Source organism: Microcebus murinus, chromosome 12 (genome assembly GCF_040939455.1).
Source record: "Microcebus murinus isolate Inina chromosome 12, M.murinus_Inina_mat1.0, whole genome shotgun sequence".
Taxonomy (NCBI): Eukaryota; Metazoa; Chordata; class Mammalia; order Primates; family Cheirogaleidae; genus Microcebus; species Microcebus murinus.
In genome coordinates this window covers 41,948,304-41,970,686 of record NC_134115.1, presented here as the reverse complement: position 1 = coordinate 41,970,686, position 22,383 = coordinate 41,948,304, and the positions used below count along the sequence as shown (strand labels likewise).

The 22,383-nt window shown below is 44.1% G+C and overlaps 2 protein-coding genes across 2 annotated transcripts; one reads left to right on the top strand and one right to left on the bottom strand.

Annotated features, from left to right (window-relative positions):
* Window positions 1-708: 708 nt before the first annotated feature.
* On the bottom strand, window positions 709-927 carry KANTR (KANTR integral membrane protein). Its single transcript, XM_076008422.1, has one exon. The coding sequence runs from the start codon at window positions 925-927 to the stop codon at window positions 709-711; it is 219 nt and encodes a 72-aa protein (XP_075864537.1).
* An 18,649-nt stretch (window positions 928-19,576) lies between these two features.
* Window positions 19,577-22,182, top strand: CER1 (cerberus 1, DAN family BMP antagonist). Its single transcript, XM_012769722.2, has 2 exons — window positions 19,577-20,083; window positions 21,886-22,182. The coding sequence occupies exons 1-2, from the start codon at window positions 19,577-19,579 to the stop codon at window positions 22,180-22,182; spliced, it is 804 nt and encodes a 267-aa protein (XP_012625176.1).
* Window positions 22,183-22,383: the final 201 nt, after the last annotated feature.

The following is a 22,383-nucleotide window of genomic DNA, read 5'->3' as shown; positions in this document are numbered from 1 at the left end:
AGTTTAAAGCAAAGAATATTACTAAAGATAAAGGAGGTTATCTCATAATGTTAACATAATGTCAATATATCAAGAGAATATAATAATCCCAAACATTTATGCATCTTATAACAAAATTTAAAAATACATAAAGCCAAAGATGGTAGAACTGCAAGAAGAAATAGACAAATTTATGCTTATAGTCAGAAATGTCAATATTCCTTTCTCAATAAATGATAGAAAAATAGGGAGAAAATCAGTAAGGATATAGAAATGTGGACACTATTAACCAAGTTAACCTAATTAGAATATATGAACATTCTACCCCAAAACAGCAGAATATACATTCTTTCCCAGTGCACATGACACATTTACCAGGGCTGACCACAGACTGGGACATAAAATAAGTCTTGATAAATTTAAAAGGATTCAGGTCATATAAAATATGTTCTTTGACTACAATGAAATTAAATTAGATACCAATGACAGAAATATTTCTGGAAGATCCCCAAGTATTTGGAAACTAAATTCTATACTTCTTTAGCATGTAGGTTAAAGAAGCAGTAAAAGACGAAATTAAAAAAAGATGCTTGAACTGAATAAAATGAAAACACAACATATAAAAGTTTGTGGGATGCCATTAAGGTTGTACTTGGAGGGAATTTTATAGCATTAAATGCCCATATTAGAAAGGAAGAAAGGTCTTACCACAATAACCTCACTGCCACCTTAAAAGATAGAAAAAGAATAAAGCAGAAATAAGGAAATAATAAAGATCAGAACAGAAATCAGTGAAATATAAAACAGAAAAACAACAGAGGAAATCAATAAAACCAAAAGCTGGTTCTTTGAGAATATCAATAAAATTGGTAAATGTCTAGTTAGACTGATCAGGAAAAAAAGACAGAAGACACAGATTACTAATATCAGGAATGAGAGAGGTGACATCATGACAGATTCCATAATTGTTAAAAGAATAATAAGGGAATATCGTATAAAAAACCTTAGTGCCAAAAAATTTGACAACTTAAGTGAAATAGACAAATTTTTTGAAAGACACAAACTATGAAGCTCAATTAAAAAAAAAGATAAGTTGAAAGCCCTGTAATGACTAAAGAAATTGAATTTGTGGTTAAAACTTTTTCACAAAGAAAACTCTGGGCCCTGAAACCTTCACTATTGGATTCTACAAATATTTGAGGAAGAAATAGTACCAATTCTATAAAAACTCATCCAGAGATTTGAAGAAGGAATACTTTCTAACTGATTCTATCAGGCCAATATTACTCTGATACCAAATCATACAAAGGTATTACAAGAAAAGAAAACTACATTATCAGAACTTATTAACATTAGTGTCACTAAAGTTTGGTATACAACCCCTCACTACTAAATTTGACTGGCTTGCAAAAAAAAAAAAAAGAGGAAAAACTACAGACCAATATCCCTCATGAATATAGATAGAAAAAAATCTAAATAAACTTTTATCAATACAAATCCAACAGTATATCAAATGGATAATACAAGTTGACCAATACATTGTTAGAGAATGAAAAAGCAAGCCATAGATGGGGATTATTATGCATATAACTGATAAAGTACTTGCATCTAGACTATATAAAAAACTTTAACATTCAATAATAAAATTTTTTTCAAATGAGGAGAAGATTTGGACAGGTATTTTATCCAATACCAAATACCAAATACCAGGTATTAACAATCCACAGAATGTGGATGGCAAATAAACACATGAAAATATGTCCAACATCACTAATAATTGGGAAAAATAGAAATTAAACACATAGTGAAATAGCATTATACATGTACTGGAATGCTAAAATTTTTTTAAAAGACTGACCATACCAAGTGTTGGTAAGGCTGTGGAGGAACTGTAACACTCATACGCTGGTGGTGGAAATATAAAACAGTACAACTACTTTGGAAAACAATTTAATGGTTTCTTAAAAAGTTAAACATGTACTTGCCATATGATCCAGCCATTGTATCCTTAGGTATTTACCCAAGAGAAAAAAAACATAATTTTCATTCAAAGACACATACATGCATGTTCATAGCAGCTTTATTAGTAACAGCCAAAATTGTAAACAACTCAAATGTTCATTATCATATGAATGAATTAACAAATTATGAGCTATCCTTACAATAGAATAAAAGAAATGAGCTATTCATACAACATGGGTAATTCCCAGAATAATTACAACTAGTGAAAGAAGCCTGAACACAAGAAAGTATGTAGTACTCCATTTATAGAAAATTCTAGAAAGTGTAAGTTAATTTATAGTGACAGAAAACAAATCAGGTTACCTAGAAATGGAGCAAGGAGGCTGGGAAGGGCAGAGGGAAAGATTGCAAAGGGACATGAGTACACTTTTGAGAGTGATGAATATATTCACTATCTTGATTTGTAACAATAGTTTCATAGATATACATATATGTCAAATCTATCAAATTGTACACTTTATGTAGTTTACTGTTTGTTAATTATACTTCAATAAAACTATTTAAAGAAGGAATAAACAATAAAACAATTTCCACGGCATAGCGGAAAACTTTCAAAAGAAAACGAAAACTATAGCATGAAGATATGTTTGTTTCAAGACAATGAAAATATGGAGCAAAATCATATGATTTAAATAAACAATGATAGAAGAACATTAATGGCATATCATATTGCCTCATTAAAATGATACTTCTATCACATAACACTAATTTAAAATGGCATACAAAAAAATGTATGCACCATTTTAATAGATGCATTGCAGTAGGCAAACTGACAGTGTAGAAAAACATGAGGTGGGTTGGCATCTCCTTAGCACTACTTACTAGCCATGTATGCTAAATTCCCTAAACTTAGGTTTGTCATACATAACGTGAGGATATCAATAACTTCCTGGAAAAGTTGTAAAAATGAAATATGAAACTGTAAAGACTATGCCTGAAACACAGTAGATACTCAATAAAAGATACTTTTTAAAAAGCTGTAAATGTGTGGGGTGTGTGTATGTGTGTGTGTGTGTATGTGGTGTGTAGAATGCAAAACCAGCATCTGCACTTGGAAGAGGGTGACAGTTTCAAGCAGTGCTTGTTCTCACCAGTAACTAACCCCAGCAGGAAGGAGGAGCTGGGGGTGGGAAAAACGGGGCTTTAAGGTTCCATGTTACAAGTGAGAACTTTCCCACATGTTAGGACATTTGTGTTGAACATGGAAATGTTTTCAGTTTTTGGAGAAATCCAGATGACTGAGAGAGCCCTTTTTAAAACCCCCATATGCCTCGCTTTCAGACATGATCGATGATACACAAATCTCATTCTAAAGAGAGACAAATTAGGGGATAGTTTTTTCACTTGACAGAAGGGATTACCGTATTTGCTTTGCTAATGGATTGGACTTGGGTGATAGCTATTTTCTAAGCATAGCACTTCCATGGAGCCACATTTTCCACATTTCCTTCTGCACTCAGCGTTTGAGGAACACATTTGTTGCGTATATTGAAGAGGACTGTGTTTACAAATCATGTCCCGAATCAACACTTGTAGATCTAGACGGTGCTCACTGGAGAGAAAGGTGGTTCAGTGTGTTCAGTGTTTGTGGCAGTTAGTTAGGATCGTGGGCGGGACATAATTACCAGAAACGGCCAAGTGGGGACTGGCTCCCAGCACATGGTTTCCTTGCCTACAGATTTCCCACCCAGCAGAATCGCTGGGGTCATTTCAGAGACTAGACACAAATAACAGGCTTCTTAGGGTTTAAAATTTGAACCAAGAGTTGAACTTTTTGCAAATGTGACTGAGACCCGCCAGCTCTATGGTAAACTTGGGCCCAGGGTCAGGTACACAGCAGAAGGCAAACCCTGGCTGGAAAGTTTTGCTTTACTTCTGCATTTTTATTGTCACGATTTTTCACAGTTTGCCTCATGCCACCTCGTTACTTAATTCCCCACACCTCAGAGGGAAAATATGTAATATTTTAATATTTATGCTAGAGATACTTAAGATTATGTTTCTGTATAGGTGTTGCCAAGAGAGTCAAGCCAACTTTTGTTTATAGAGGGTAGAAAACATAAATCTGTCTAAAATCTTTCATGAAATGAAGTTCTTAATATTTCCAAAGAGTTGATTTTGGTACTACTCTTGGAGAGCCTCAGAGAAGGGTTGTCAATACAAGGCGTCATTGTTTTAGGTTTCCTATCCATGACTCGCTTTTTTCCCCAACTTCCCTCTCTTTTGGCAACTTCTCCTCACATTCTGTCCTACACTTGGCCCTGAGTCAGTTGAAAGCTTTGCAAGTTGATTTTCCATTCCCATCTGAATTTTAGCTTAGCTGTAGAACTGTTTTCCATGTGTTTTTAATCATTTGTCCATGTGTTATGAGCTTATAGGGACAATATGGTTCCCCCAAGCTGCCTGCATTGTATAAGCAGAAACTGGCAAGGTGGCCAGTGGGGGAACAGTTTTCAGACAGATGCCCCTACATTCATTTCTGTTGGTGATACACCACCCCCATCTTCCAACTGGAGTAAAACAATTTACAAGCTGCATGGAGTTACCCAACAGACATATAGTCCTCTGGCATGAGTTACCTTTTTTTTTTTTAGGAGTGTGATTATCCTTCAGGGGAGACGTGCCTGGGAACCGTGGCCGCTGTGACAAAGTTCAAAGGCCTGCTCTGAGACTGTGGCCAGGCTGGGAAATAAAGGCTGGTTTATTCCCAGATTCAGTGGAAATTTGATTTTAAAATAGAGTCTAAACACAGAGAATTAAGGATAAGTTCTCCAGGACAGAGAGATACCTCTTAGAAAGCAAAGCACAACAAGGATTTATGTCAGAAGTTTCTGTTCGCATTTTTATTGGATTCGGTGTGTTTAAACAAACATTCGTTAACCTCCTAACTGTAGAGTGAGGGGCCAGGAAGGGGAAGAGAAATAGAAAAACGCATTAAACAAAAATCCCTGTTCTCAAAGTTGCTGACAATGCAGTCTCCAGCGAACACAGTCCCTGCCTTTGTGGAGTCTTCTCTTTCTGATTAGGAAGACACACATGGACCCAAACTAAGCCAATCCCAAGAAATCATTAAATGAGTAAAGAAGAAACCTGGCTTCCAGAGCCCCAAATAAATCTCAGTATTATAGGTGAGATGGCTCCCTTATAAATCCTCTCCTACCTGGGGAGCTGGCAAGATGAAAGGTCTGCTTTTGTAGCTTAAACCTTCAAAGTCCTCATAGCTCTTTTGTCCACTCTGACCTCCCTTTCTTTCTCTAATTTTCTTAAAGAACAATTTCAAGAGAAATGAGTTAAACATTGCAGAGTATTCAAACGGCTATGGGGGGAGGTCTTAAAGGAGTGCTGGAGCAAAAGGCAGACTTCAGTGGGTTGCTCTGAGAGTGGATGGGAGAAAGTGAAGGTGAGGTTTGGACAAAGCTTTTCAAACATTTGGTGAAGGCAGAAGACAACACTGAAATGCAGAACTGAAAACTTTCATGGAATCAAGAAAATTTGAAACAATCAAACGTTTTAGAAAAGCAGCCAGGAGAGTGAAGGGGTTTGTCAGTATTGGGGGGGGGGTACTGTTAGGGACCGACCTTCCACAGCCCCACCGGACAGAAAAGCAGAGACATCGAGGATGCAATCACACAAGAGGAGGTTTATTTTCTGGCTAGCCAGGGTCCAAGCCCCAGAGCACCAACGCAGTGGCCACTCTCGCAGGCAAGGACCCCGACCTGAATTGCGGGGTGCCTTTTATCCCCCCTCCCAAAGGGCCCTAGCAAGGCACAAACTAATTACGCGCTGGCCATGAGCTGACCTTTGAAGTGATTAATTTTCTTTGAATTCTGCGCGATCCCTGTGCATCCCACCTCCCTTTTGCCTTTCTTCCCAACCCAAGAGATAACCGGAGGTATGAGTATAAACAGATGTGTGCTGTTCGCTAATTGCCTCACCCTACTTCACACGAAGGGGGGCGGAAAACTCTTTTCTTGTTGTGCCACTGAGACGCTGCCGAAGGGCCATCGAGGCGCCCCCACATTTCCCCCTTTCCTTTACATCGCCGACGAGCACTCTTGCTCGTCTTCTGGGTAATTTATAAGTTCTGGGTCTGCATTATTTGTCCCGAGTCTTTGATATTGCTGTTGCAGCACCAGAAGCTGAACAGCACTGACCCTGTCTCTTATAAATTTTATGAGTTTGTTTACTATGCAGGGCCCAAATGTCAGGGCTAAGAGTAAGATCACCAGTGGTCTTACAAGCGCGGAAATCAGGGTAGTCAGCCAGGGGGAACTATTGAACCAGGACTCAAACCAACCTGTTTGTTTTTCGTACTCTCGTTTGCACCGAGCAAGCCCTTCTCTTACTTTGGCCATGGACTCTCTTACCACTCTTGTGTGGTCGGCATAGAAACAGCATTTTTCCCGGAGGGCCGCACATAGCCCTCCCTGTTGCAGGAACACTAAGTCTAACCCTCTCTGGTTTTGCAAAACTACTTCTGAGAGGGAGGTTAAAGACTTTTTTAAGTGGGAGATGGACTCTTTAATTTTGGCGATATTTTTATCGATAGCCGCCCTGAGGGAGTTAAGTCCCCTATGCTGCATGGCTAGGGAGGAGATACCAGTTCCCGCCCTTATTGCCCCTAGACCAAATAGGGTAGCCAGAGTGATGGCAGTAATGGGCTCTCTTTTTTTACGGAAAATTAGGTTAGCAGCTCTTTGCCCTATTACACCCTCGTACATTGTCTTTTTAGTGTGGTATATTATTTTGGGGAACACTAATACCATTATACAGTAATCTTCAGACTCATTGAAAATAGACATACTAAGGCAAGGAGTCAGACCGGTCTTGGAGCAAACCTACCACCCACTTGGCCCGGGGATAACCCACTTTGTTTTCTTAGATAGGCTTAGCGTCCTGTTACCCTTGGCACAGAGTTGTGCATGGCTGGGAGGCACTGTTCTTAAACAGGTAACTTTGCCAAGAACTGACTGGAGGGTGAGTCCGGGGCCCTTACGATCCCACTGGCACGTTTTAGGGGAGTTTTCTGAAGACAGGTTAAAATAAGTGGCCAGCCCTACCGCCTTATAAAAGGGGGGCCTTATGTCATAGCACAACCAACAGGCCTGTGTGGCATTGGGACTTGTGCGGTTCAGTGCATTATATGCTGCTGTCAGCATTTTCTATAAGGGATTTGTGAGCTCTCTATCGGGCGATGGGCCTCGGGGACTACTTGTGCTAGCCATTAGTTTGTGGAGAGTCCCTTTGCTGGAGGTGGTCTGGGGTGCTGCCGGGCTGGGCCTGACAGTAGCTGGCCATGGATGTAGTACCTGGTTGGGTCCTACCGTTATTGGGAGCGGGGTAATTTTAAGTTTGATATATATTAGTGAGCAAACGTGCAGTCTTTGGTAGAGGCATATTTCCCATGAGAGTCCTGTTATTTACCGCCTATCTTTCTTTCTTTTTTCTGTAAATTTTACCTTTATTAGGTTGCAGTCTCTGGCATACCTGTTTTTAGTACAAGGTTGGACATAGGACATGCTAATGAGAAGAGGTTGTGCCTGCCATTTCTATTCCCCATCATTGGTGGTCACACACCACCATTTGGCACAATAATAACTTCTAATACCCCCACACTGACGGTTTTCCTGAGGGGGCCGGAATTCTGGACAGGCATAGAACCCATTCTGGCTCATGGAGGTTCGTTTTATGTCTTCTCTCTATGGTCTAGTTATCCACGAACTGGGGATTGGGGCAACAGCAGGGCCTCTTGAGGATATCGCTATTGTCTGTGCTGGCTTTTCTAGGGGGTTGACTTTTTCTAAGTTAAAATATAAGTCCGGCCACCAACTGTTTAAGGGGGCCACCCCAGAGGTCACGTTCTAGACCTCGTGGGTTTCTTGATTGACAATTTTTCATGTCAGGTTATGGGGTTTGTGGGGATTGAAATTGTTTATCACACTTACAACACCCCCACTCATTAACAAAATGCTCTCAAGGAGATACAAAACAAACCCTGCATACATTTTTGTAGTGAGGTCTAATCTCCAGGTGCCACAGCCCCGAGTCTGAGTTTAGACAGTATAACTAGTAGTCCAAGAGGAATAGGACTCAGCTGGCTTTTCGTGGCGCTGCTGCTACTTGAGTCAGCCTGACTTTCAGTGGGTTTTCTGGGTCTACTGTCGCTCTCTACTGGCTCTGGCACCGTTCTAGGTCGTTCTCGTTGGCTGGCCTCACGTGGGAGTGGTGTATCTAAGTTGATATGCCGTCTACCTTGAGAGCAGTGGGGGTAATAAGAATAATTTGAAAGGGCCCCTTCTACCTAGGCTCTAGGGTTTTACTGTTATGCCTCTTTACCCACACCCAGTCTCCTGGTTGGTGAGGATGATGTGAATGTCCGGCACTCTTCTCTTCGGGCTCTGCAGCGCGGTATATGGCCTGAAGGGCAGGCCATACTTGGCTGTGAACGTGCTGCAGAGCTCGAACGGCTTGCAACACGTTTTTGGGGTGTCTTGGGAGGGCCTCAGGGCTTACCCTGGGGACTATGGGTGGAGGAGTGCCATACATGATTTTAAAGGGGGTTAAGCCTAAATGATAGGGGGTGTTCTGGGCTCAGAACAGGGCGAAGGGAAGGAGGGTCACCCAGTCCCCACCAGTCTCTAGGGCCAATTTAGTCAGGGTCTCTTTTATTGTTCTGTTCATTCTCTCTACCTGCCCTGAACTCTGGGGGTTATAGGCACAATGTAGCTTTTAATTGGTCCCCAGAGCCTGGGCCAGTCCCTGACTGACTTGGCTGACAAAAGCAGGTCTATTGTCTGATCTTATTCTCTCTGGCAGTCTATATCTAGGGACTATTTTTTCTAATATTTTCTTGGCTACCGACAGAGCAGTCTCTTTCTTAGTGGGGAAAGCCTCTACCCACCCGGAGAACGTATCCACCATAACTAGCAGATATCGGTACCCATACTTTCTAGGTTTGACTTTTGTAAAATCTATTTTCTAGAACAGTCCTGGCTGCCTCCCTCTTTCCCTCGTACCTGCATGGGTCCCTTTGACCCTCTCTGGCTGCATGACTTGGCAGGCTCAGCAGTCCCGGACGATGTCGTCTGCCACTCGTCCCTGCGACATGAACCTAAGCTGGGCGGTGTTTAACAGTTGTAACATTTTTCTCTTTTTTAAATGTGTGGTCTGGTGTAGGTGCGTCAACAGGTGACGTCCCAGAGTCTCTGGCACTATTAGGCGGCGTTCTTCGTCTCGCAGCCAGCCATCTTCACCTTTTTCCGCAGTTAGTCGTTTTGCAGCCCAGGCTTCGTCTGCACTGGAGTAGTCTGGCAGAGGAGGTATCTGTCTCATGCCCAGGGGCGGAAGGCCGATGTGTAGGATATTTGGTGGCGTAGCACCCCCCGCCGCTTTCTTAGCCTCGGCGTCTGCCCGTCGGTTGCCCCTAGCCTCCACTGAGTCTCTACCCTGGTGTCCCGGGGTGTGGACTACCGCCACTGCCTTTGGCAGCAGGACAGCCTCTAGCAAGCGAAGGATTTTGGGCTTATGCTTTATCTCTTTCCCTTTTGCTGTGATGAACCCCCTCTCCTTGTAGAGAGCTCCGTGTATGTGCACAGTCTCAAAAGCATAACGGCTGTCAGTGTATACTGTCAGTCTCTTCCCTTGGCCCCGGCAAAGAGCCTCTGTCAGCGCTATCAACTCTGCCTTTTGAGCAGATGTCCCCTGTGGGAGGCATGCCGCCCAGACTAGTTTGCCCTGGTCATCGACTATGGCCGCCCCTGCGTACCTGTGTCTGTCCCGGACGAAACTGCTCCCATCTGTGAACTAGATCAGGTCGCTGCTTGGAAGGGGGCGGTCTTTTAAGTCTTTTCGGGCCATCTGGGTTTCAGCCAGGATCTCAAGGCAGTTGTGCTCAGGTGCAGCTGAGTCGGGGATGGGCAGGAGCGTGGCTGGATTCAAGGCGGTGGGGGCCCGGAACTCGATGCGGGGAGCGTCCAGCAGGAGTCTTTGGTAGTGAGTCAGCCTTGCATTTGTAATCCATTGTCCCGGAGGCTGCTTTAAAACCCCTTTTATAGCATGCGGGGTAGTGATGAGCAGCCGCTGCCCTAAAGTAAGCTTATTAGCATCTTTGACTATCAGAGCTGTGGCTGCGATCATTCGCAAGCATGCTGGCCACCCTGCCGCCACTGGATCTAGTTTTTTTGATAGGTATGCCACAGGCCTTTTTTAGGGCCCTAGGGTTTGCATAAGCACCCCCTTAGCTATCCCCGATTTTTTATTTATATAAAGGTGGAATTCTTTGGTAGGATCTGGGAGCGTTAAGGCAGGGGCCTCTAGCATGGCTGCCTTCAGGGCCTGAAAAGCATCCGCCATCTGCTCAGTCTATTTTTATGCCAGCCCCGCCTTACACCCTTCATACAAAGGTCAGGCCTTTTCTGCGAATCCCGGAATCTAGAGGCGGCAGTAGCCTACCGACCCCAGGAATTCTCTTAGCTCCCGGCTAGAAGTTGGGGTAGGTATTCTTAGCACGGTTTGCTTTATTGCCTCAGTTAGCCACCTTTGGCCCCCTTTTATCTTATAGCCCAAATAGGTGACTTTATTTTTACAAATCTGGGCCTTCTTTGCACTGGCCCGGTACCCCAGTTCACCTAGTACCCTAAGCAAGTCTTTGGTGCTTTCTAGGCAAGTCTAGGGATCAGGGGCGGCTAACAACAAGTCATCTACGTATTGTAGCAGAGTTACCTTTGGATGGTTGGCTCGGTACTCACTTAGGTCATCTTGGAGGGCCTCGTTGAACAGAGTAGGCGAGTTCTTGAATCCCTGGGGCAGTCTCGTCTATGCCAACTGTCCGTGGATCTCTCTCTCTTCATCCCGCCACTCAAAGGCGAAGATCTCCTGGCAGCGTGTCACTATCGCCAGACTGAAGAAGGCATTTTTCAAGTCTAGGACAGTGTACCACGACAAAGTAGGGGATAGAGAGCTCAACAGGGTGTAGGGGTTTGGAACAGTAGGGTGGATGTCCAAGGTCCTCACATTGACCTCCCTAAGATCCTGCACGGGCCTATAGTCCTGTCCCCCCGGTTTCTTTACCGGCAATAGGGGTGTATTCTACGCCGACTGGTATTTCCGGAGAACCCCACTGTCCAGAAGTCTCCGAATGTGGGGCGTTATCCCCATTCTGGCCTCCTGGGACATGGGATATTGCTTGACTCTGGCCGGCTCGGCTCCGGGCTTTAATTCAATGTAAAGAGGTGGCCTGTGCTTGGCCCACCCCGTTCTCCCTGTCTCGGCCCAGGCCATGGGAAACTCGAGGAGCCATTGATCCATTGCTTCTCCTCCATGTTCAGTGAGCTGGTATAGTCTGTATTCATCTGCCTGAGCTAGTGTCAGAACCTGGGTGACCCGGGGGCAGGAGAGGAGGTTACCTTTACTATCAGTTATTGTCACCCCTTTTTCTTCAAAATGGATTCGGGCCTTGAGCTTGGTAAGGATATCTCTGCCTAGCAGCGGAGTGGGACACTCAGGAATAACCATAAAGGCATGGCTCACCTGACCTGAGCCCAAGTCTAGCTTTCGTCGTGTAGTCCATCGATATGGTTTGGTTCCAGTCGCCCCCTGTACTCAGCTGGTTTTATTAGAAAGTTTTTTCCTGTCCTGGGTTAGCACGGAATGTTCTGCCCCTGTGTCTATGAGGAAATTAACTGGATTCTCTTCTACTCGCAAGGTTACCCTGGGTTCGGGGAGGGGAGCCGAACCCCGTCCCCCCACTCATCTGCCTGGCCCGCCATCAGGATCCTTTCAGACCCTCTCAACTCTCGTCCCCCTTTCTTTCGGGGACATTCTCGTGCCCAGTGCCCATGCTCCTTGCAGTTGGCACACTGGTTCCTGTCGAGCCTTTCTCGCAGAGGTTTGTCCCTGTTTTTTGGTCTCACTTGTCGCCCTCTGCCAGCTGCAGCTAGCAAAATTTTTGCCATTTCTCTATTTGCCTTTTTCGCCTCCCCGGCCTGGAACTTTTTATCTTCTCTTCTCATCCTCTCTACCCTTTCTTCTGGTGTCTCCCTATTATTGTATACCTTCTCTGCCACCTCTAACAGGTCCTGCAACGTCTTTTTCCCTAATCTATTAATCTTCTGTACCTTACGTCTAATGTCAGGGGCTGCCTGATTGACGAATGCCATCATAACTGCAGCCTTATTTTCTTCTAATGTGGGATTTATGGGGGTGTACTGTCGAAAAGCCTCTATAATCTTTTCTAAATATGCTGCCGGGCTCTCTTGGGGCCCCTGACGGATGTCTCCTACCTTAGCCAAATTGGTCGGCTTTCGTGCCGCCATGCGGAGACCGGCCATCAGAGTCTGGCGGTAGACCCGGGGACGCTCTCTACCTTCAGCCTCACTGTAGTCTCACAGTGGCCGTTCGAGGGGGAAGGTTCGATCAATGGTTCTCGGGTTTGTAGTAGGCCTGCCGTCTTTTTCTGGAACCAGTTTCCTTGCTTCCCCCTGAATCCTTTCCCTTTCCTCTGTGGTGAAAAGCACCTGGAGCAGCTGCTGGCAGTCATCCCAGGCAGGCTGGTGTGTAAAAAGAACAGAGTCTAAAAGGTTAATAAGGTCCCTGGGGTTATCGGAAAAGTTTGAGTTCTGAGATTTCCAGCTGTACAGGTCACTGGTGGAGAAAGGCCAATATTGATAAGTCTGTGTCCCATCGTCTCCCCGGGGCCCTACTGCCCGTAGGGGAAATGCCTTCACGGGCTCTGGGTCTGGAGTCTGACCTGTGCGTTGCCTAGTGCCATAGGCCGGTCCTCCCTCCCCTCCAGTGGCATCCCGCTGGGGCGCAGGCACCTGGGGGCTGCTGGGGCCGCGAGTGCCGCTCTGGGATTATAAGGGGGAGGGGCATTAAATGTGGGGGCATTCTATTCAAGCCCGGTCAGGTCAGGGTAGAGGTTAGAGTCTGAGAGAACCTTGGCAGGTGACGAACCTGGCTTCCCCTTCTTCCCAGCCTCTTGTACTGTGAGGATCTCTGTACGTCCCCTAAGGGGGGGCACGAAAGCTCGCATCCAAGGTGGGGGGTCTCTGACCAGGTCCTGCCAGACTACGATATATGGGATCTGATCGGGGTGCCCCGGATGCCCAAAGATTTTCTCTTTTACCTTCTCAACCACGGTCCTGTCAAAGGACCCTTCCTTAGGCCACTCGACATTGAACATGGGCCATTCGGCTTCGCATAAGGTGACCAATTTACCCTTCTTAATCTCTAAGGACAGATTACGGGCCCTGTCCTTTACATCTCTAAAGTGGCCCAGTACAAGGGAAAGGGGCGTTGTCATGGCTTGTCCCATGGTGGCGTAAGACAAGCAACTATAAGGAAGTACCGGCTCCGGTTTTGATTTAGTTAATTCCAGTCCTCGGCACTCTGATGTCTCCTCACGGGTCTTAGCGTGGGCCTGTGGAATCAACAACCTCACTCACAAAACCCATTCATTCAGACAGAACACAAAAGCCGGCGACAAACGAGACAGACGACAGATAACATACGGAAAACGAATTAACAATAAACCTAACCTGGTCCGGACCTGCTCCCCGGTATCCTCCTGACCGAGCCCTTGGCTACAAGGTCAGCTCCAGCTCCTCCTGACCGAGCCCTTGGCTACAAGGTCAGCTCCGGAGTCTCAACGGGGCCAGAGGACGTCTCTGCCTGGCTCTGACCGGCGACCCACCAGCGCGTCCGCCTAGGTCCTGTGCCGGCGTCCTGATCCGGGGTCCTGCAAGGGGATTCCACGTCCCTTGCCCAACACCACACCCGGCTAGTCCGGGGTGGATTTTTACACTCCTCCCTCAGCCCTGAGTTCTATCCGGGAGTCTGTGGGGAAGGCAAATCCCGGACGAGCCCCCAAATGTTAGGGACCGACCTTCCACAGCCCCACCGGACAGAAAAGCAGAGACATCGAGGATGCAATCACACAAGAGGAGGTTTATTTTCTGGCTAGCCAGGGTCCAAGCCCCAGAGCACCAACGCAGTGGCCACTCTCGCAGGCAAGGACCCCGACCTGAATTGCGGGGTGCCTTTTATCCCCCCTCCCAAAGGGCCCTAGCAAGGCACAAACTAATTACGCGCTGGCCATGAGCTGACCTTTGAAGTGATTAATTTTCTTTGAATTCTGCGCGATCCCTGTGCATCCCACCTCCCTTTTGCCTTTCTTCCCAACCCAAGAGATAACCGGAGGTATGAGTATAAACAGATGTGTGCTGTTCGCTAATTGCCTCACCCTACTTCACACGAAGGGGGGCGGAAAACTCTTTTCTTGTTGTGCCACTGAGACGCTGCCGAAGGGCCATCGAGGCGCCCCCACAGTACTATTCAGTAAAGGGGATTGGGAAGGATGTGATTCCTTTGTCTCTGAAAGCATTTCATATCCAGGGTGTGGGCCCAGGTATGCTGTGATAGTGGGATTTGGGATAAAAAGAAAGGCCATAGATGAGGAAGCCAAGCAAGCAATATTATCCCTGGAGACATTTATGGACATAAAGTGCCTGAGATCATGTAGTTTACAAGCTGTAACACAGATCCAGGAATGAGATCTAGTTATTCTGGCTTGAAGTTCAGAGTCACTTCCACTTACATTAGTCATCTCTGAGATCAGGTTTTTGTAGAATAAAAACTAGTCAAGGTGGCCAGGCGTGGTGGCTCACACCTGTAATCCTAGCACTCTGGGAGGCCGAGGTGGGAGACTCACTCGAGGTCAAAAGTTCAAGACCAGCCTCAACAAGAGTGAGACAACCCTCCCCCCTCGTCTCTACTAAAAATAGAAATAAATTAGCTGAACAACTAAAAATATATAGAAAAAATTAGCCAGGCATGGTGGTACATACCTGTAGTCCCAGCTACTCAGGAGACTGGGGCAGGAGGATTGCCTGAGCCCAGGAGTTTGGGAGGCCAGCTTATGCTGCCTCTGCCTGCTTCTCAGATTTGAGGAGCTCTCTCTGCACACTTGCTGAGTAGCTGATTGGACACATTTAGGTGTTGTCCATGACTTTTGCACAGTAGTAGATACATCCCAAGTTTAAAAAACAAACAAACAAACAAACAAAAAAAACCAACTTCGCAACGGTTTGGGGGTGTTTGAACAGAGAGCAGGAAGATCACTGAAACTACAAAGAGAAAAATCTAATCTTTACAAGACAATTTAGTCTTCAGTGCCTAGAAGTGGAAATGGGGGATTTTGGAGGCTGTTTATCCTTTTCTACTGGTTACATATTTTGGTCTATTTGGGTGACAGTTAAAAAAGATAGCATAGGCCGGGCCAGGTGACTCACGCCTATAATCCTAGCACTCTGGGAGGCCGAGGCGGGCGGATTGCTCAAGGTCAGGAGTTCGGAACCAGCCTGAGCGAGACCCCGTCTCTACCATAAAAATAGAAAGAAATTAATTGGCCAACTAATATATATAATATAAAAATCAGCCAGGCATGGTGGCTTGTGCCTGTAGTCCCAGCTACTCGGGAGGCTGAGGCAGGAGGATTGCTTGAGCCCAGGAGTTTGAGGTTGCTGTGAGCTAGGCTGACGCCACAGCACTCATTCTAGCCTAGGCAAGAAAGCGAGACTCTGTCTCAAAAAAAAAAAAAAAAAAAGATAGCATAAAGAAACTGGTAATCGTGTTTGTCTCATGGCAAGGACAGGCAGAGGAAGACATACCTTTCACTGTGCAATTTTTTGTGTTATTTGAATTTTGTTACTAGGTATACTTATTACCTACTCAGAAAAAAGAGAAATTTATTGCACAATGTCTATTGCACTTCCTTTCATTCAACACATGTTTACTGAATAAAATTCGCACAAATAGAGCATAGTCCATTTTGTCTTTAAGATTTGGATCTTCCAAGAAACCCCTGATTAATACAAGAATGATGCATGTCTAAATTTTCCTTGCAAAACTTATTTTGAATAAACTAGATTGCAAAATCCACTAGGCCTGGACAAAGACGCCCTCACTGTTTATCCCAGGACCTAGCGTGGACTTGGCACTCAGACGTATGCTGCATAAGTGGATGAATGAGTCCAGTAAGTGGAGCAGTTGTGGTCAGTGAGCTCTTCCTCCTGTATTCCTTCCACAGAGGATGGGAGCAGTAGTAGAGGCAGAGTTCTACATTTTGAATCATTTACTAAACTAAACTGCTGATAAAAAGGTTTAAAGGGAAACCACTTACCCTAGTTTTTTCTTTTCCTTGTCCTTTGGAAAACATGAAAGAAAAAAAAAAGATTCTGCCTTCTTTAGAGGTTTTTAAAAACAATCTCAATTCCCATGACACTATTGCTATTTTATATTTTGAAGAGAGGTAGCTATGAGGCAACGACATGCTCCCACAGATCCATCAGCCCAAATTCCCTGTCGCAGCTCTCAGCTGCCCTGTTTAAGTCTAATGCCCATCCCCTACCTCAACATGGCCTCTCTCCTTTTGTTGATTTAGGACTGGGGTTTTCAGGAAAGAACTTAGCCTCTCTGTTTCCCCTTAGAGAGCACTGGGATTCTTTGTAGCTCCCTTCTGAGGGTCTGTTAGAGGGATGGAAGATGTAGCTGTTACTGGCCTCTCACAGCCACACCGAAGAGCTCAGAAAAGACATTGAGACTCACAAGCTCAACGTGCCTTGTGAGCTGCTGGGGCCTGTTTTCCTGCTCATTCTGTGGAAGTATCACTAGCATATGGACACGTATTTTATTGAGGTGTCTCCACGAAGCCCTTCAGGGTTCCCAAAGACATCTTAGTGCCTAAGAAAATCAGGTCAAATTGAAAACAGAGTTAGATCATGCAGAGCATGAGCTGTAAATTGAAATGAATCAACTCTGAGACTGGCCCCTCTGGCCCCTATGCATGCCTGAGGCTGGCTCAGGAAGTGGGCTTGGCAGGCTCGGGCTCACTCACGGGAGTAAGCTCCGGCCTGCCTTTCACTGTGGCATTTGCTACTAAGCACACCAACAACTGGCGACGCTCTCTCCTCACAACAGCTTCCTGCTGTGCCTGGAGGTCTGCTCTGGACCCACCTCCATTTGGCTCATCCAAATTGGGTGGTAACTACACGCCTGTATCCACTGAAGACCAACAGGGACAACATACATTTGCTAAAAGCTACAAAAATATCTGTTTATGTACTTAAGAGTAGACTACAGCCCATCACATACATGGCTTTAGAATTGATGAAAGGACACGGTGGTTAAAGGTAAAAGGTGAAATTCATCTGCCCTGAGCTGTAAACGACGGAGATCGGAGACAGGTTTATGTTCCATGGTTCTCATCACAGAAGGTTTTACTTTGTTAGATTTACTTTTCAGGATATTTGCACATTTTCTCAACAGGAATGACAAAAACAGCAAAAGGAAATTTTCCATGAGTAATTTTTAAATGGCATTTATGAGCACCAAAATTAGGATCAGAGGAAGGGAAGTTGAGGACTAAAGCAAAGTTAAAAACGGGTCATTGACATCCCTAAAAATGATATAATAAAGTTAAAGGATGTATAATACCAAGTTAGACTATCTAACTTGCTTGAGGGCAGTGTCCAAGTTTTAATCATTTTCAATCATCTCCCAGTGTCTAACAGGATTCTTAGCCCATAAAATTAATCTTCTGCAAATTTCAGTTCAACTGAAATTATTTCAACTGTACACTAGGTCAAGTGATTTCAGAGCCAGGCAACCTGAGATGGAATCTCTGGGCTAGTCTTCAGTTTTGGGAAATGCTAGATACTATGATTGACAGCAATGGGAATTTCAGTTACTGAAAAGTAAAGCTTAAAAGGAATCAGGAACTGTATCATAGGTGGCCACACCAGATTTATTATGGGGAGCCTAGTGGCTGGCTCTGGAAAGCTTATTGCATTAGATGGCTGGGGGGGGGGGGGGTTAAAAATTGAAATAGCAACTAACTAAAAAAAAAGTTGCCTTAAAAATAATGGCAAATACAAATGCTTATTTAGTTCAACAATAACTAAATAGTAACTTTAATACCACAAAGATTCTGTGGATATTTGGTGTGAGTAAAATATATATCTCTTCTCATAGAACTCTGGTAAAATGATAGTCTGTTTTAAAATAGTTCATTATGGTAGGTAAAGGCATGTACTTGAGGCTTTATTTCATAGAAATCAGGCATGACTATCAACAAGAATGTAAATGCTTAGAAAAAAAGACTCCAATGGGTCACTTCTTAGAAAGAAAGCTTAATCAATACTGAAAAAAAGGGGGGACACATTCCAGGACTATTTGTATTAATAAAAGCAAGGAATATGGTGAATATAAGAAAGTATTGCATTGATTCCCAGTGGAAATACTGTTCCAATTACTTAGTGAGTTGATTGAACTCAATTCTGGGCCATCAGTTTTGTGAATGTTTCTTTCTCATACCCTTGACTGATTTAAGATAGTTTTGAATGATAGTCATTTAAAAAATTGTCCTTTGATCCCTGAAGACTCATGTTTGTCTCAATCTTCATTTAACATGCACATCAACTACTGTATAAGGGAATAAGGGAAGGTAATGTGGATTCAGTAAGGTAAGGAACTGACCGGCCAGCTTCATGACCAAAGCTATCAAACCTGGTTCTTGAATCCACTGTTGTCACGTCTGGCTCTTTATTTAAAGATAGAAAAAAATCAATAAGGTGGCTCAAGGGAGACATTTCCCCAGCCTCACGGAAGATTGATAAGCTGTCAGTCTACTTAGGATCCTGCTGAGAACTATGTGAACAATTGGAAGAGCTTATCTGATGACTGACCAGTTGTGAAATTTAGCACTCCGTAATTGATTCTTAATATGAGAGGATTAACTTGGGAATTGTGAGTTTCCAGGTGTGGAAAAGGAGAATGTATTGTCACTCAGTTACCATACAAAAATCAACAACCCTAATTTACATGTAAGTAAGAGGCAATAAGTCCTCTGCTCAACAATGTCAACATCCTTCTATCTCTTCCATTCCCTTTCTTATAATTTTGACATGTTTCTTTGGTGTGTGTGTGTGTGGGTGTGTGAGAGAGAGAGAGAGAGAGAGACAGAGAGACAGAGATGGAGGGAGGGAGGGAGATAAAGAGCCTTCCTAAAGGCCTGGGCTTTTGCTGAATGTATGCCTTTAATTTTTACCTGCCCTAAATTTTATCTTTATAATTTTTATGCTTATTTCTCTCATAAAAATATATCTCATCTTCTATTCTATCCCAGCACAATGCAGCTTCACAGCAAATGTTGGCCGACTCCAGTCCTTCTTCTAACAACCCTGATGGGAAATCTGGGCAAGGAATGTGTTGCTTTTTTCTAATCCTGCTCCTTAAATCTCAGACAAGAGTTAAACTGTCAGCTAATTACCCCCTGGGGCCAGGCTTTCACTGGGGCCTTTTAAATACACAAAACCAAAGGGAAGGCTGGACACCATTAGCACTACATAATTCAAGCAAACAATAAATGTGTTTACTCTGCCTGGCTACCGACCACCTGCCTTCCCATCCCACCAGGCAGGTATCTATATATGGGATTTCCTTGTTCGCATCCTGCAGAGAGTGAGCCTCTCCTCCAGGCCTTGGGCTCTGCGAATCTGACAGAGGCTTCTGAGGTAGCATGCAGCTCCTCTTACTTCAGCTCCTTTTGCTCCTGCCTCTGGGAAAGGGCGGGCAGCCCCAGGATGGCAGCCAGGGTCAGAGTTCCCTTCCCCTTGTGCTGCTAGAAAGGACTAGAAGAGAGCTCCCCATGGGCAACCACGAGGAAGCAGAGGAGAAGCCGGATCTGTTTGTGGCAGTGCCACACCTAATACGCGCCGGTCCCGCAGGTGACGGCCAGAGGCAGAGAGAGAAGATGCTGTCCAGACTTGGCAGGTTCTGGAAGAAGCCAGAGAGAGAACTACAGCCACCCAAGGACTCAGAGACTGAGCACTTCCCACCAGGGACCCAGCCTCTCGCCCAGCCAACAGATGGGACGAAAATGGAGAGATCTCCTCTTCGGGAAGAAGCCAAGAAATTCTGGCACCACTTCATGTTCAGAAAGAGTCCAGCTTCTCAGGGGGTCGTCTTGCCCATTAAAAGCCATGAAGTACATTGGGAGACCTGTAGGACAGTGCCCTTCAGCCAGGTATGTGTTCTGTGGCAGGAGCAGATAAGGGTTTTCAGAACGAGGGTGGATAGCTGGGATGGGTGGAGAGTAGGGGAAAGTCTGTCAGGGGCCTGAGTCTTGCCTAACTTCAGATTTGGTCCTTGGGTGTTCATCATAGCACTTGAAAAAGGTTCAATTTCCTTCTAACCTTTCCATTATTTCTTGGCATTCTGAAAATGCTGCACAATGATGACGATATTGTCAATATCAGCATCATTCATATTCGCGACACACAGCTTTGTTTTATTTATTTATTTTTACATTGGGGGTGATCAATCAAGAGAGATAAGTAAGATGGTACCCTCAGTTAGGAACCTTGAAATTTAAAGCAATGATCAGAACTTCTTTGTAGCTATATTAACACGCTCTGTTAGGATGTGGATGAGCAGGTCAAATTCATCTGTAGATAAGGTAGGATACACTGAACTGCTCTCCAAACACTCTCATATTCATTTATTATGGTCTTAATCCCTACAATTCACACCTAACTACTTCATAGGTTTATTAAGGGCTTCTTTAATAGCTTGTCAAAGCTATTCAACTTTTAAAAGTCTATCCCACAGACTCAAAGTATGTTGAAGTTTGCAGGCAAAAGTTGTCATGTCATTTCTGGTATCACCATAGCAAAAAATAATTTGGTTTCATTTATTTTCTCACAAGCTTTCAAAAAAATCATCTCAATGTGAAATCACATCTCTCCCCTTAGAAATACCTTTCTCCTGATCCATGCTGTGTTGGCTGCTTTGTAGCTGTCATAATCAATTCCGCACTATTGGGACAAGGGGGCATTCTATTATCTACTTCCTTCAGTGCTGGCAACCTCACATTTCAAATGTTAAATTAAAATTGAGAACTTGCATCAGGTCCTTAAACATGAAGATAATGAACCAAAAACAACACAGGGTAGAGTAAAATTTTACAGTCCAGTAATGCTACCCAATTAAGCAAACGGTATTACAGGGCAATTGACTGTGCAAGGCAGTTAAGTATTCTGCTTGGAAAGGCAAGGATATGTAGCAATGACAAGTCAATTATCAAATAATAATGACTGCTTTGTTGGCCCACGTGCAATTAGAAAATTACTCCTAAGAATCGGGCAATCAAATTTCCTTTGAAATTTTTATTTTGAATTTTATTGCTAATTAAATTAAAATGAAGGCATCTGACCCTTACATATTTTGAAAGGCACATAAAGCTAGGTGTATGGGGTTATGAGAGAGGCAAAGGTGATGTAACGCATAAGGACTTGCAGGCGGAAGCATTGCAACTCTGCTGCATGCAACTTCATAGATTTGAATGCATTACAAGGCCCTGCAAAATAGGATAGAATTAAACTCATAATATTCCAATCTGTATTATGATCAATTGAAAACAAACATGTATTGAGAACCTAATATACACAAAGCACTGTGAAGCATAAAAAGGTAAGGCACATTACTTATATAAGAAAATTGCCATTAGAATTTTTCCTATTAGTCCCATCCAATTAGACAAAATTTCTTGAAGTTTTGTACTTATAGTGTAGCATAAAATATTTTCATGTTAACTTAGGAATTTCTTAAAGGCTAACTCAATAATTTACTCAATAAAGAAAATTTAGTTGAGGTAGCTCTATGCCCTTATAGATACCATCACTCAGATATTGCAAAATGTATCCCAAATTGGAAAGCTTAGGAAGTTTTAGACTAAATTGTCCTCAGACTTATAGTCTACAACCTCTGCAACATGTGTGTTAAGGAAATGACTCAAGGTAACATAATGCCAATGTGTTTGCCTTTTAGACTATTACCCACGAAGACTGTGAAAATGTGGTTGTCCAGAACAATCTTTGCTTTGGGAAATGTGGGTCTGTTCATTTGCCTGGAGCTGCACAGCACCCACATATCTTCTGCTCCCACTGCTCGCCCACCAAGTTCACCACGATGCGCTTGCCTCTGAACTGCACTGGCCTCACCCCCATGGTCAAGGTGGTGATGCTGGTGGAGGAGTGCCAGTGCAAGGTAAAGACAGAGCATCGAGATGGACACCTCCTCCAGGCTGGCTTCCAGGATTCCTTTATCCCAGGAGTTTCAACTTAACAAGCTATCCTAGTGTGACCTTTGAAAAGCAAAACCACAACAGCAAAGGTGCTGATTCTTCAGTCTGAAAACGTTAAGTGGGTGCATAATATTTTAAGAGAAAGGTGGCTTAAAAAGTAGCTTTAAGATAGCATGATTTAGAGAAAATGGTATTTATTTACTTATGAATACATGTCTGGGATCTGGTCTTGGCTCTGCCAC